The sequence below is a fragment of the Aythya ferina genome, assembly GCF_964211825.1.
Source record: "Aythya ferina genome assembly, chromosome: 1".
Classification (NCBI taxonomy): Eukaryota; Metazoa; Chordata; class Aves; order Anseriformes; family Anatidae; genus Aythya; species Aythya ferina.
In genome coordinates this window covers 79618348-79631546 of record NC_140296.1, presented here as the reverse complement: position 1 = coordinate 79631546, position 13199 = coordinate 79618348, and the positions used below count along the sequence as shown (strand labels likewise).

At 39.9% G+C, this 13199-nt stretch overlaps 1 protein-coding gene across 1 annotated transcript in view; it reads left to right on the top strand.

The window, feature by feature from the left end:
• Positions 1-13199, top strand: part of VEGFD (vascular endothelial growth factor D) — a 30564-nt gene that overhangs the window by 5787 nt on the left and 11578 nt on the right. Inside the window, exon 2 of the mRNA XM_084510597.1 lies at positions 12346-12556. Within this exon, the coding sequence (XP_084366723.1) occupies positions 12346-12556 (211 nt within the window). The remainder of the gene's footprint in view (positions 1-12345; positions 12557-13199) is intronic.

Below are 13199 nucleotides of genomic sequence, written 5' to 3'. Positions count from 1 at the left end.
ATCAGGGAGGTTTTTAGGAAAGCCAATTTGTTCTGACTTATCTGCTACTGACTTAAGAAGCTACAGTGAAGGATAAGACAACAACCCCGTATATTGCCATGCCATGTGGCATCCATCCTTGGCTCTTATCAGTTGGGAAAGGAAATTACAAGCACACTGCTGCTTTATCCAGAGCAGCTCTCACTCATGAGAAAAATCCTTCCCAGCTGCTGCTCCAGTCTAGTCCATCTCAGCTGGGATTGTAATGTCTGTGTATAGAGCAGAGTGCTGAAAAATCCACCAGGCTGTTTACATTAATCAGATGCAGCATTTGAGAAATTCATTCCATTATTCAGCGGTTTGAAATGAAGACAGCACTAGTTAAACTTTGACATCAGTCATAGCTCACATCTGGAGCTCTGTAAAGTCCAGGGGAGGCAGGAAGGCAGGTTCAGAGGGCTGTGGAGAACCTTCTGTTAATTAATGATCACAGAGCAATCAGGGCAAGCAATCAACTCAGGCTCAGCGAGTGTTGCTTGTCTGAGGGCAGTTTGCTGTGGCTTGCTTGTGCTTTCTCCCCCACAGGGATTTATTTGCCTTGTTTCTAACCACTGATGTGGTGGTATTGATGCAGCTCCCACAGGAGGCAAACAGGGCTAGGAGAGGAATAACCTGCTTGAAAAAGGGAAAAAATAGTGCATAATCTATCTTGTAAGGTCTCTGCTGGTGTGGCTGCAAGTTTTGTTCTGGTCAGTACTGTCCCTACTCAGATCTGAGTAAGGTTTGCTGGTGTCTTATCTCCTGTCTGCCTGCCTGGGAAAATTAAGTAAGGTACTGTTGTTGTAGGTGATAACTCACTTATTCCCATTCATTAAAAATCTTGTACAGTACTTTTTATCATTATCACTGATAAAAATGATTGGGGTCGGTGTTTCTCTTAGACCTTTCTCACAGGGCAAGTAAGTCCAGTTACAAAACCAGCCATTACTGTTTCCTGGGTTTGACTTTGAGATGTAGTCCCAAACTGACGGCACTGCTGGGGTAAAAAGTGTCCTGAGTTATTTTGCTGCAAGGAGGTAAACATGATATGATACTTTTCCTAAATAAACCCTTATATGTCCCAGTATGTGCCAGTCCCTTATAAAACTCCACACCTCATCCCTATTTCCCCAGCACATTTTACAAATCTTAATAATTCTTGTTGAGAGTTGGGGAACAAGGACAAAATTCTATGGGCCCCCATGACAGCTGCAGAGTCCCCATTTGGCCATGGGAAGACCAAGCAGAATTTGTTCTTTTATTGAATATCTTTGTAAAAGAGCTATATTTGTGTTTCTACATCAGTGAATAGTAGAACTATTGAGAATGGTACTTCAGTTTGCTCACATTAAGAAAAAATAACTTTGTGAAGGATATCTGCATGTTTGTTTTCTTTTTACCCCAGATCTGACCTAAAGGGTATGACCATTCAGCAAGTGGCAGAACGCCACCTAGGCTTCTTACCATTTTGGCAGAATGGCACTTAGAAAAACTGGGACAAATGTTTGAACACATAGAATTTGGTGATCCAGTGTGGGCACTGCATGGGTTTGGAAAGGGGTGATTACTTTGCTTATTATCAGGTCAGGATGGCTTTGCCAGAACCACATTATTTAGACCAGAAGCATGCTGAGTGAGTTTTGAGAACTCATTGTCACTATAGTGCAGTCACTATTTGCATGCAGTGGGGAAAGGAATCATATCTGAGTCGTGTTAAATTACAAGACAGTTGCATCATGTTGATGTATCATATGTCACATTGCACACAGTGAATGTGCCATACAAACAGGCAAAACTTTTCACTTTAATTAGCAATGTGACTCAGAAACCATGTTAGGATACTTTCCTCAACTGCTAGGGAAATATTACTTAAGAAAAATTACAATTCCAGGAAAATGTGTGCATGTGATTGGGGTAACATAAGTTCACTCAGTACTGGCAGTGGCTCTGCTTTGTGAAGTGACATTTGGAAATCCGGCCGTACAATTGGCTAGTCATACTTCCAAAACATTTGTTGAAGTGTCTTGGGGCAAACCCAGAAACCAATGAAATCACTAACTGAAAGAACCTTCAACACATTAAAAATATTTTCAAATATTAAAAGAATATATAGTCATCTGATTTCATCCAATTCTCTGTTACTGAGACATTTCAAAATCACTGTCCAAACCCCAGTGATTTCCAATGAAAAATATCAAAAAAAAAGTGACTACAGTCTGGACACATTCTTTGTAAACACCTGCAATATGCTATTTTTGACATGTGTACTGTGTCACAGTGTTAGACAAGCACCTAGGATTGCATATGATGAAGTAAGAGCTTATGTAATGTCTCTAGCTGTGCTCTGTGGTGAGCATTGTGTCTGCCTGAACACACTGCAGCTATGCCAGAGGATACAACCAAGAGCAGAAGTAGAGCTTGAGAAAACATACTGTAGGATTCCCATAGCTATCAGTAGCATTTGGGATATACCAGGCAGTTACCACCCTGGGCATTTATGACAATCCCTATCTGTCCTTTCACTGACCAGGCAAATACACTTTGCATGATTACCACAGGAGGGGCCTAAAGGCAAAGTCTCAACGTAGATAACCAGGCTTGAAAAGGAAGAAACTCCACACCACAGTAGACCTATTTCTTTTTTCCATCTCTCCATCTTGTTTTTCCATCACTACCAACAAGACGAGGCATAGTGAGTGCTGTTATCTTCAAAAGCATACTTTAGCTGCTGTGAGTTTCCCATGACAGCCAAAAGACCTGGCTGTGGGAAGGAAGATTTGTTTGATGAGAGTTCTAGTTGATTCTAAAAATATTTACTGGCTGGAAAAAAAAGAAAAAAAAAAAAAAAGAAAAAAGAAAAAAAAAAAAACCACAACAAAACAAAACAAAAAACACATCACAACACCCATTTTAATAAAAAAGATCTATATGGCCAAAAGAGAAATATTGTGAGAAATATTCTAATACATTATCAGTTTCTGATTGTTTAGACACATAAAAGAAATGAAATAATCTGAGATTCATGGTTTCACTTCCAAGTCATGTAACATTCTGCTGTTTTCACTTCTTTGCTTTGAGTATTTAGTTTCATTCAAACCAAATGTTCAGAGTAGAACAACCAAAATGTCTCATGTCTGAGGATTTTGATAATGTAATCACACTACTAAAGTGAAAGAAGTCTGATTTGTTTGCTGTAGCACCAGAAAAGATATATTCTAATTGAAAAGGCCATTCAAAATATAAAACAGCTGTTCTCCTGAAGACGCAGGGTAGCTGATATGATTCACTTGTGAAAGCATATCATCCTCAGCTAAATTATAAGCTGTTTATCACCACCTTGACTACTAATCTTAGGAAATGGGTAATTAAGTCTCCTGTTTTCACTGGGCGTGAGGCTGGAGCCTGGAGGAGAGGAGTCTGGAGGGAACTTTTTAACATGCTGAACAGCAATGTTGGAGCAGTCCAGAAGTTGCTTCTCCAGTTTTGGGTCTTGTCCAAATGATGTGCTGACAAAGTTTTATCAAAAGAGACCTTCAAACATCATTTCTTTATCAGTGAGAAATATGACTCAGATGAATGTTTCCATCAGTCCCCTTCTCCCTGATAAAACACCAGATAAAAAAAATCAGTTTTACCACTTTATGTTCCTCCCAAAATCACATATAATGTAACTGTCAGTCCTTCTTTCTGTGCTCTGGCCATTTGCTGCTGCTCTTCTTACAGGACAGGGTGCTATGCAGTTTCTCTTTCAGCAGCATGGACACACTAGACGTTGTGGGATGACTGGATTGATCACATGGTCACCCTTTCTTGAGAGGAAGTATGGTCAAGACAAGTACTCTAACTCTGGGGGCAGACAGCAGAGAGGTCTCTCTTAGGCTTTGGATGGGGGAAGCAAAACTCTTGTTCTTCTGACTGCTTTCCAAACTTTGAGCTCTAGCTGCGCAAGCAGGCACTGGTGAGGGTAGAGAGGTGACCTTCAGGCTTTCCACCCAGAGGACAATTTTCTGCTCTTTGAGCAAAGCAGGAGTAGCTGTCTGGGCAATGCAGCTAGAAGCTGCATTTTTGACACATTAATATTTTTGCTTGTGTGAGTTATGTGGAGTCACTCTCTGATGCAGTTGCAGAAAATGAAACTTTTTTTTTTGTGTAGAAAAATGCTACTTTTTTTTTTTTTTTTTTTTTTTTTTGTGCAGAAAAAAGTTGCCCCAGTACCTGGGGGAGTTCTCAAGCCCACCCCCCCAGACAACTTTTTTGACTATCATATAACTACATGTATGTCCGATGCAATTGTAGGGTTTCTCAACTGTAACACAGTCCCTAGTAATTTTGTATTTGGGGAAAGACTTGGTCATTTCCAACCTCTTAAAAAGAAATTCTGTCCAGTTGCATGTTTTTTTGCAATCTACTCGGACAATATAGTTGTAGTCTTTCAATACAATTTCCTCTGAAGAAAGAACTTTTAAAAAATGTGAAAGCTAGAAGTCAGCCTCACTGGACCACCACTTGACTTTACCATATGCTGCATGTCCTTCCAGATTGTTGATGCTGTAACTGGAATGGCAGCCCAGGTGAGTGTCCAGTCTGAATAAGTCTGAGAGAGCTTGATATTTTTTCCTGAGTATTAGAACAGATTTAAGTTTTTGTTTCAGCCTCCATCTGAAGGTGGAATGAAGTACTGAAAGACCCTGAAGCTTCATCCATGTTTCTGATAAAGACAGAAGAGCCTGTAAATGTCAGTGAGAAATTCCATGAGAATCTTATTGGTTTTAGGGAAGAATATAAGTAGGAAGTCAAAATATCTCATTGTTTTGTCTCTATGAGGTCACATTCATTATAACTAAAAATAGCTTCTTTGTGCACTAATAGAAAATATAGATAATCATAGATATAGGCACACAGATGTTCATGAGCCCAGAGGGGCAGAGGGGATACTGTCAGGGATGGTATTACATAGATAAAAAGTTCATAGCTGACAGAGAATCAAAGTTCTGATTTTAGAGGAGTTGTTGAAAACAAATTATTATTATTTTTTCTCCTCAGAAATGAAATACAACGGTGATGATAAAATTAGTGCAAGCTATTATGTGTCAGACTTGGTAAAGTTAAACTCCCCATGCTATATGTTTAAAAGCTGAGGCAGTTACTTCTTGGTAAGGCTGTAAATTACTCCTGCAAATCTGATGCTTTCAAGCTGCAGAAAAGTTTCACAATTTTATTGTCTGTTATGCAACACCCAAGAATACAAGATGCTGTAAAATTGACAATATTTGTTATGATAAAACTTGACAGTGGTTGGACCCCCTGCTATCTCAAAATCACGGCCTATGACTCTAAGCATTATTTTCTGTGTTTTCTTGGTAATCTCTTTGGATAAATGCCTTCCTCTGTTTTCTCTTTTCTTCTACTTTGGTTGTAGTCACCAGGTTAGGGATCGTCTCTTTATTTTGTGTTCATACCCAAAACCACAACAATGCTAGAAATAGTTACTAAAAATGATGCAAATCATCAAAAGGAGTTTCTCTTACTGCAGAGATTATATGGAAGCTTGTCAATTTCATCAGCTCAAATGATGACTTCAGGCACCATCTTTGTGTAGGAGCTGGGCTGTTTTCCTGCCAAGAGAGAGCAAGGCTTTTCCACAAGAACTCGCTTTCAGTGTAGAGATGCCTTGGTCAGATCGGCTAACAGCCTGCACTATGAACCACAATATGGCTTTGAGGCAAGGCATGAAGTCCTCCACCCAGGCTACTGGCAGTCCTTGTCTTTAGCCAGTCCCAGCTCCTTTAGGCCTTAGTGCAGTTGCATGATCTGGTTGCATGAAGTCTTTGAGCTACTTGTAGCTGCTACTGCTGCATCAAGCACATGGCACTCGCATAAAGCTCCAAAATGTTCTCATTTCCTGCCAGTACTCTTTGTCAATGTCCAAGTGCCCTCACTTTGTGATGAAACCTCCCCCACTAAATTGGTTAATTTTGAAAGATTTAGTTTGAACTTAGCTTAAACCTGCTTGGCAATGTCTGTAATACAATGACATTAAGAGAATCATAACTCTTTGTTATGCAGCTAAAATCTGCTTTGTTTGGCAAGATAAAGTTCTTACCTTCTTTTTATTGTTTAACTGCTGAGAAGATGGACCATAAAACAGTGCAAGGTTATTGAAAGGTTCCTTAATCATTTGTCCTGGCTCCAGACATAGTGATAATGTTGAAGCTTTCCATTGGTATTTGTGCAGCGCTTGCCACAATATTATCTGTGACCCTAAATCAGAAAAAAAATATGTTCTCTTTCAGAAGAGCTGTTACACATATATAGCTTTGAGCAGAGGTTCGTGTCCCACTGTGGATAAGGACTGCCTGGGCTGGGGCTAAAAGAAAGTGGTTTAGACATCTGTGTAAGCTTTGGGGATGTCTTCCTTGAGTCTGTGAGTGTGACCGAGTGTAGAGTGAAATGCAAGCAGGACTTTCTTTACAGTGTGCAATATATGGATTTTGATAAACCTTTATTTTTGCCTTGTCATACATGCAGAATATTATTGACTATGCATCTATTTTCTTAAATAAAAAAAATTATAGTTACTGAACTTGAAAATAATTAATTCGAGGTCCTAGGCATATGTTTGTGGTCCTTGAGTAAATTTAGGACTTCAGTGGGCCTTTCTTTCACTATTGCATTCTACACGTCTTTCCTCTGTTCAAATTACCTCCAGAAGATCCTGAATGGGCCAAATACAGCACTAATACAAAGATCATCTGTGGCATATTTGAAGGAGTGAAATGTAAAAATGTATTGTGTTCTGCTGGCTCACTCAGACATCAGTTTGAAATATGTAGGGTACTTTTTCCTTAAGCAAGAAACCTAGGAGCTTGTCAAGCATGAAGAAAAGGTACGAACTGTTGAGTGGCAACACCTGATAGGAGCTTGACAATACTAACTCTCAAGAAGGGGCAAAGTTTGAGTAGTGCAGACTAACTGTGAAATTCTGCATCTGTACAACATGACACACAAGACAAATGTTTGATTATTATAAGTCAACAGGGTAATGAACTCTGATTTAAACCATCTTCCAAGGTAGGAAAGGCCACTGAATGTACCACTGCTCTTTCTCTTGTTTCTTTCCAATGCTAACTGCTTTTAGAGTTCCCTGGCATCTGAGATTGCTAGGAAGAAGATAGATAGTCCATTATGGTTTCTTTTGGAAAGACAGAAGTTGTAATTATCCAAAAATCACAATGCTAACCCACGTTATCATTTCCTGATGTCAATGATATTGCTCGTAGTCCAAACGCAGGCAAATAGATATTCCTCTTTGAACTGAAGAAAGTTTTGGAACATACGGGAGGTTCCTGTCATGAAAAACAGAAAAATTTATTTGAGTACAAATCAGATTTTTATCTTTGGGCATGGAATTCATTGTGATGCTTTGAAAAATTGTATTAAAAGTAGCAACAAGATGAAGAGATAAGAATGAACTACTTAAATCTACTATACTACTTGTACTTTGTTTTGTTATTTGTTATTGATGAGTTCTAAGAAAACATTTATTGTAGGCAATAGCATTATGTACTTGGTTTACTATGGGGTATACATTTATGGGTAGTGAAAGTTTGTGACATTTTGAGATATCCAGTGATATGTTTCCAAAGATTATATATATATATATATATATTTTTTTTTTTCTTTTTGGGATCATGTAAAGAACATTGTCCTGGCCCTTTTTCAATAGCTCCTCTGTTTTCTTTCTCTCTCAAACCGTAATGGAAATTTTAAGCTTTTGGGGGCCAGAGATCATCATTTTTCCAACTATGTGAGCAATGCTAAGTGCAGTGAAGTCCCATTCCACAGATAGATTGCAACCATCACAACCAGCCACCACAATGGTGAAAGCTCATCCCACCTAACCACTAAAATCTTTGGTGACTTAAGAGAAAGGGAGTGAGGGCATGGCAGGGAGAAAAAATGGATGTCTCTATACCAAGAGGCTGACCAGCTCAGCCTGAGTTAGATCTCATTAGACTCTCACCTGACCCATCGCTTAAGAGTGTGGAGAAAAAAGGGGAAAATAAACATAAAAGCACAGTGTGTTCCAAGCAGTACAAGATGATGAAAGCAGAATGGAGAATGTTGCAGGTAGACAAGAACCGAGGAGGGCAGAGGTAGTGCAGGTAACACCATGACAGGGGAAGGAACCTGGAACAAAGGACTATCATTATCAGAGAAAGCCTAAAAAAGGGAGGAAGGGATCTCTGAAAAGTTTGAAATAGCACATGCAGGTGACTGCAGTTAGGAGAAGCAGATAGAAAGTGCCTCTGCTCCTCTTGCGTGTTCTGGGGATCTGGACCTTCCAAAAATATCAGTGGAGATTTGACCTCTTTGCATGCTGTCCACTCATTATCACTGTGAGAAGGAAAAAAAGTCTTTGATCATCACATGAAGGGTAGGTTTGGAATGTCATCAAACCTAACACCTTTATCCAATTTCACATTTTGAAACATTTATTCATCTTTCAGTGCAAAGCTGCACTCTTCCAAGTGGAGCTTTTCAGCCGGCCGGAGTATGTTTGTCTGTAACGAAACAGGGCTTGAATTCAAACTGTTGTACATGAAAGAAGTGTCCACATCTGTGTGGCATTAGCAGTCATATGGTATGTCATCTGTGATATTGCCTGAGACCATAAAAGTTTTTATGTTTTCAGATGATGCTATCCTTTTCAAAACACACTAAATACAAATGTATGCTTGAGAAAGATTTTGTGACCACACACTATTCAGTGCTGCTGTGCCATAACAAGAGAGTGCCCCAGCTGAGGCCATAATCCTGCTGGTGGGGCTGCTGCATCTTCCATGTGTTTTCATTTATATATATATATCTTTTTCCTTCTATAAGCTTTTAGTTTTGAATGCTTTTAAGTTGTGGATATCCACCTCTACAGTCAAACTGTATAAAGATGAGAGACTCCGTTCTAGATTATGAACAGTCTGTCCATGCTCTAGCAAGTGTTTAAAAGAACATCTTATTGAGTGTATTGTAAAAATCCCAGTGAAGACAAAACAAATGTGTAAGGCAGTATTAATTGTTCCTGTTTCAGCACCTAGTCAGATCAGAAGAAAATGAGATGTTTGTCTTCAAATGTTTTATATCCCAGAAAGCTTCAGTGGGATTCGTTTAACCAAAGATCCACAACACAAATGACTTTTGTGATCTAGTGAGCCATCCCTGGAGGTCTTTAAAAGACGTTTAGATGTAGAGCTTAGGGATATGGTTTAGTGGGGACTGTTAGCGTTAGGTTAGAGGTTGGACTTGATGATCTTGAGGTCTCTTCCAACCTAGAAATTCTGTGATTCTGTGATTCACTTACTGGGCAGCTAGCAGAATTTCAATGTGATTTCAAATGCCTCATGCTCTGCAAGTGTCTATTTCTCTACCTTGTCTGTAGAGGGAGCTGAGAGTGACAAAATAGATGTCCACAGTGTAAAAATCTACAATTATTTGGGATTCAGCCCTCTCCAAATATCTATTAATGCCTTCTGCTTACTGTCATGCCTAGTGTCAGTAGTGCTCAGAGGGAGAGACAGCACTTTATCTCAGTGCTGTTGTTGATATGGGAAATGGCATCAGGAAATTTTGTATTGGATTCCTGGGAAGAAGTTAAAAAATCAGCTGCAAAATCTGTTCCCTCCAGGAAGTCAAATATAAGAAGAAAGAACATGCTTATCCTGACATTGTTCTGGGAGGCAACTGGCTATCCCATTAAATGAAGAGCTTGTGTATCTGTTGGGAAATGTGAAGACAGTAAAGGCAGATGATTCACTTCAGGGTTGAATAACCCTGGCACAGAGAAGTGATAACTCAGTTCCAAGGGCTCTGTGTGAGTTTTGGATAATCACAGTGTAGTTAATTAGGTTTAACTTCTAATGACTGTAAAGGGAATTCTGTAATGTGCACTGCTCTTCCCATTTCCTTTGACTGCACTTCTCCAATATCCAGTATAAGAGAAAGAGTAAAAGAAGAGAAGGAACAACCTGCATACATAGTCAGGCTTTGTCAATACCACTATAGTGCATCAATATCAGAGGTACACTTTTGTAATTATCACAATTCAAAATCCATTTGATATGCTTTTTTATTTTTGTACAAAATTGAATTCTATTAATACACTTTTTTTTCCCATTTCTATACAATATTAATTTTTCAGGCATAAAGTCAGTTAATTTCCACATCAATGAATTTGTATAGCTTTAAAAATACACAGATACTTTAAGCAGTACAAATTTTTGCTTTAGATAAGCACAGAGATCTTTTCTGTACCATGAGGCATGCATACTTTTTGTGTATTTTTTGACCTTAAGATTAAAATTAGTTTTCTCCTATAATAACACTTGATATTTAAGTGAAAGAAGTGGAAATGCAAGTCCCAACTATTGACTTCTACAAGAAATGCAGAGATGTGTCTTTTCATTTACAGAATAGCATCATATAATTTTACTGGTTCTCTGTAATTTCATTCTAGTTTAAAGGTCTTGGATGCTGATCTAGCTTGGACATCTTTCTTTCTTTTCTTTCTTTTCTTTCTTTGTTTCCTTCCTTTCTTTTTTTCTTTCTTTCTTTCTTTCTTTAAAGACAAAAAAAAATGTTAATGCTTAATACATTTCATTTTTAACATATTTGGTCCCATTACCACACCACCCCTGGTCTCGTACTCACTGTTTTGCAGGGTCAAGGAGACAGTATGTGTATGAGAGTGAATATAAGCTGCGGTTCTTTGAAAAAATAACTCTTGACATATTGACCTCAAGCTGAATTTGAGCTTTCCTAGATCAGCAAAATTCTGGGTAGCTTGTTTGTAAAACTGTCTTGCAGTTAAGTTACTGGTGCTAATTTTTCACATTCCTTTTGACTTATTTGTCCATAAGTATTGAGATGGGCTTTCCAGTTTTCACCACAGATGAAATGTATGAGAAATGATACACCTATGAAAAGCAGCCATCTCTTTCATCATAATAAAACATGGCAGCATGCTAGAGCACGGTACAATGTTCCATATGGGCATAAAAGAAGAGTAAATAACTTATTCTGGTTAACTACTTAGGGAATTTTAGGTCAGTGGAAGGTAATTATGCAAAAATGAACTTGGCCAGTGTGTACAAGCTAACATCTGTATCATTGCAAAATAAATGCCACAGATGTTTTAATAACGAACAACAGATGTGGTCAATGCCTAGGTTTCAGATCTCATCTAAAAATCTTTCTCTCGTAGGTGATTCCTCACTCCTTCCCTAGGCTTATGCAGAACACTATCCTGCTGCTGGCTGCCTAATCACCAGCTCCCATCTTTCAGCTTTGCCTTTAGGATGTGGTGTATTATTTATAAGAGCTGGCGGTACAGCCCCTTATCTGCTGGTCAGAAAGCACAGCCGACTGCATTACTGGAGAACACAGCTGAGCACCAGCCCAGCAGAGTACAGCCATTTACAAAGATAACCTTTCACTTGGGTTGGAGGCAGTAGTTTTTAGCAGACCTGGTGAGTCAGTGGAAATAAATATGCAGTGTCTTGGTAAAGGCACACAGATGTCAGAAAGCAGCAGCCAAAGAAACCAGTATTGTTGTGGTATGCCATGTACTACTAAGTTTCTATTAAAAAGGTATATTTTAAGTGAGTAATGACTTTATACTAACAGTGTAGGCCTTTGTAGGGAGTGTTATCCCATGGAAGTGGAGGGCTGTCATGTATTGCTGCACAGCCACAGCACAGAGGCTTGATGTGAGGCTACCTTGGCAGACTTGGGCATGACCTAGATGGCAGTCATGGTGGGAAACAGCAGATGCACCCTGCACTTTGCAGCACGTTGAACATCGTGTTTGCCCACTGTGTGGGTTGGCCCTCATACTTAGGGCATCTCCTGGCTATATCACCTACTTTTGCAGTGATGTCTCCTGACTGACACCAGAGTTTTTGCACCCAAGGTGGCTCTCTGCAAAGGTGCCTGAATTGTTCTTGCAAGCTGAACTCATTCACATGCCATGTTCCCTGGGGAGCAGGGACACGGGGACTGCAGCCTGAATTGGTTGATCAGCTCTGCTGGCTGTGATGGAAACGGTGAGGAAAGGGGTATCTCACCTTCCCAATTTATAAGGGCACAAATCCTGCAGATCCGTCTGACATCAGGCACCATTAAAAACAGGGACATTCCCATGTGCTCCTGTTTTCCCAGGTATTCTCAGCTGTTCTCATCAATATGCTGCCTCTGGTGCAAGTGTTGTGTGTGCTGTGTTTGGGACATGCAGTAAATGCACTGGCTTTCTGACTTCCCCCTTTTTCCTTCCAGAGGACATCTCTGTCAGCACTGGAGCGGTCAGAGCAGCAGATCAGGAGGGCATCCAGCCTGGAAGAGCTGCTTCGAATCACTCATTCTGAGGACTGGAAGCTGTGGAAATGCAGGCTAAAACTCAAAAGTCTGGCCAATTTAGACTCCCGCTCTGCATCGCATCGCTCCACCAGATTTGCTGCTGCTTTCTATGACATCGATACACTGAAAGGTGGGTGCAGGTTTGGAGTCTGGCTGCAGCTTCAGGACCATCTTATGCAGTAATGGATTTTAAGTGCCAGGGGTTTCCTAGAATACACCTGGACTGGAAACAGCAGGGCATTCACGGAAAATGACTCTGTACGAAAAAATGTCAGGCAACAGCCTGAGTATGTCTCCCTCATTTATGGGCAAATCAGACTTACTGTACTGTGTACCATTCGAGGGAAAGATGTATTATGTATGAATTTGTCACTCCACAAAAAGAGGGGAAGTAAACATGCATAGAGTGGGCTGGAGTGATGGGCTGAGGGGCCTGCCAGCAGCATCTTGCCAGATCCTGGAATTTGCTTGCAGGCAAAAACAAACGAGTTTTACAACAGGCATCACAATCCCTTTCTTTATTAGGTGTGTTTTGATATAAGGCACTGCACATCATCAGTGGTGTCTGAGTGGGAACTGCAGGAAGGAGGTATTGCCCTAATCTTCTCTCTCTATTTGAGGAAATCTCTCTGGAGAGAAGAAGTAAGCTTTGAAACTGCCAGCCAGCACCTGAGTGAAGGGAATCACAAATCTGTTCCCCCACATGGAGCAAAAATGAATACTGTTCCCTGTAGGTGAAAGACTCAAGGGCCATTTTATGTTCATTGATGTAA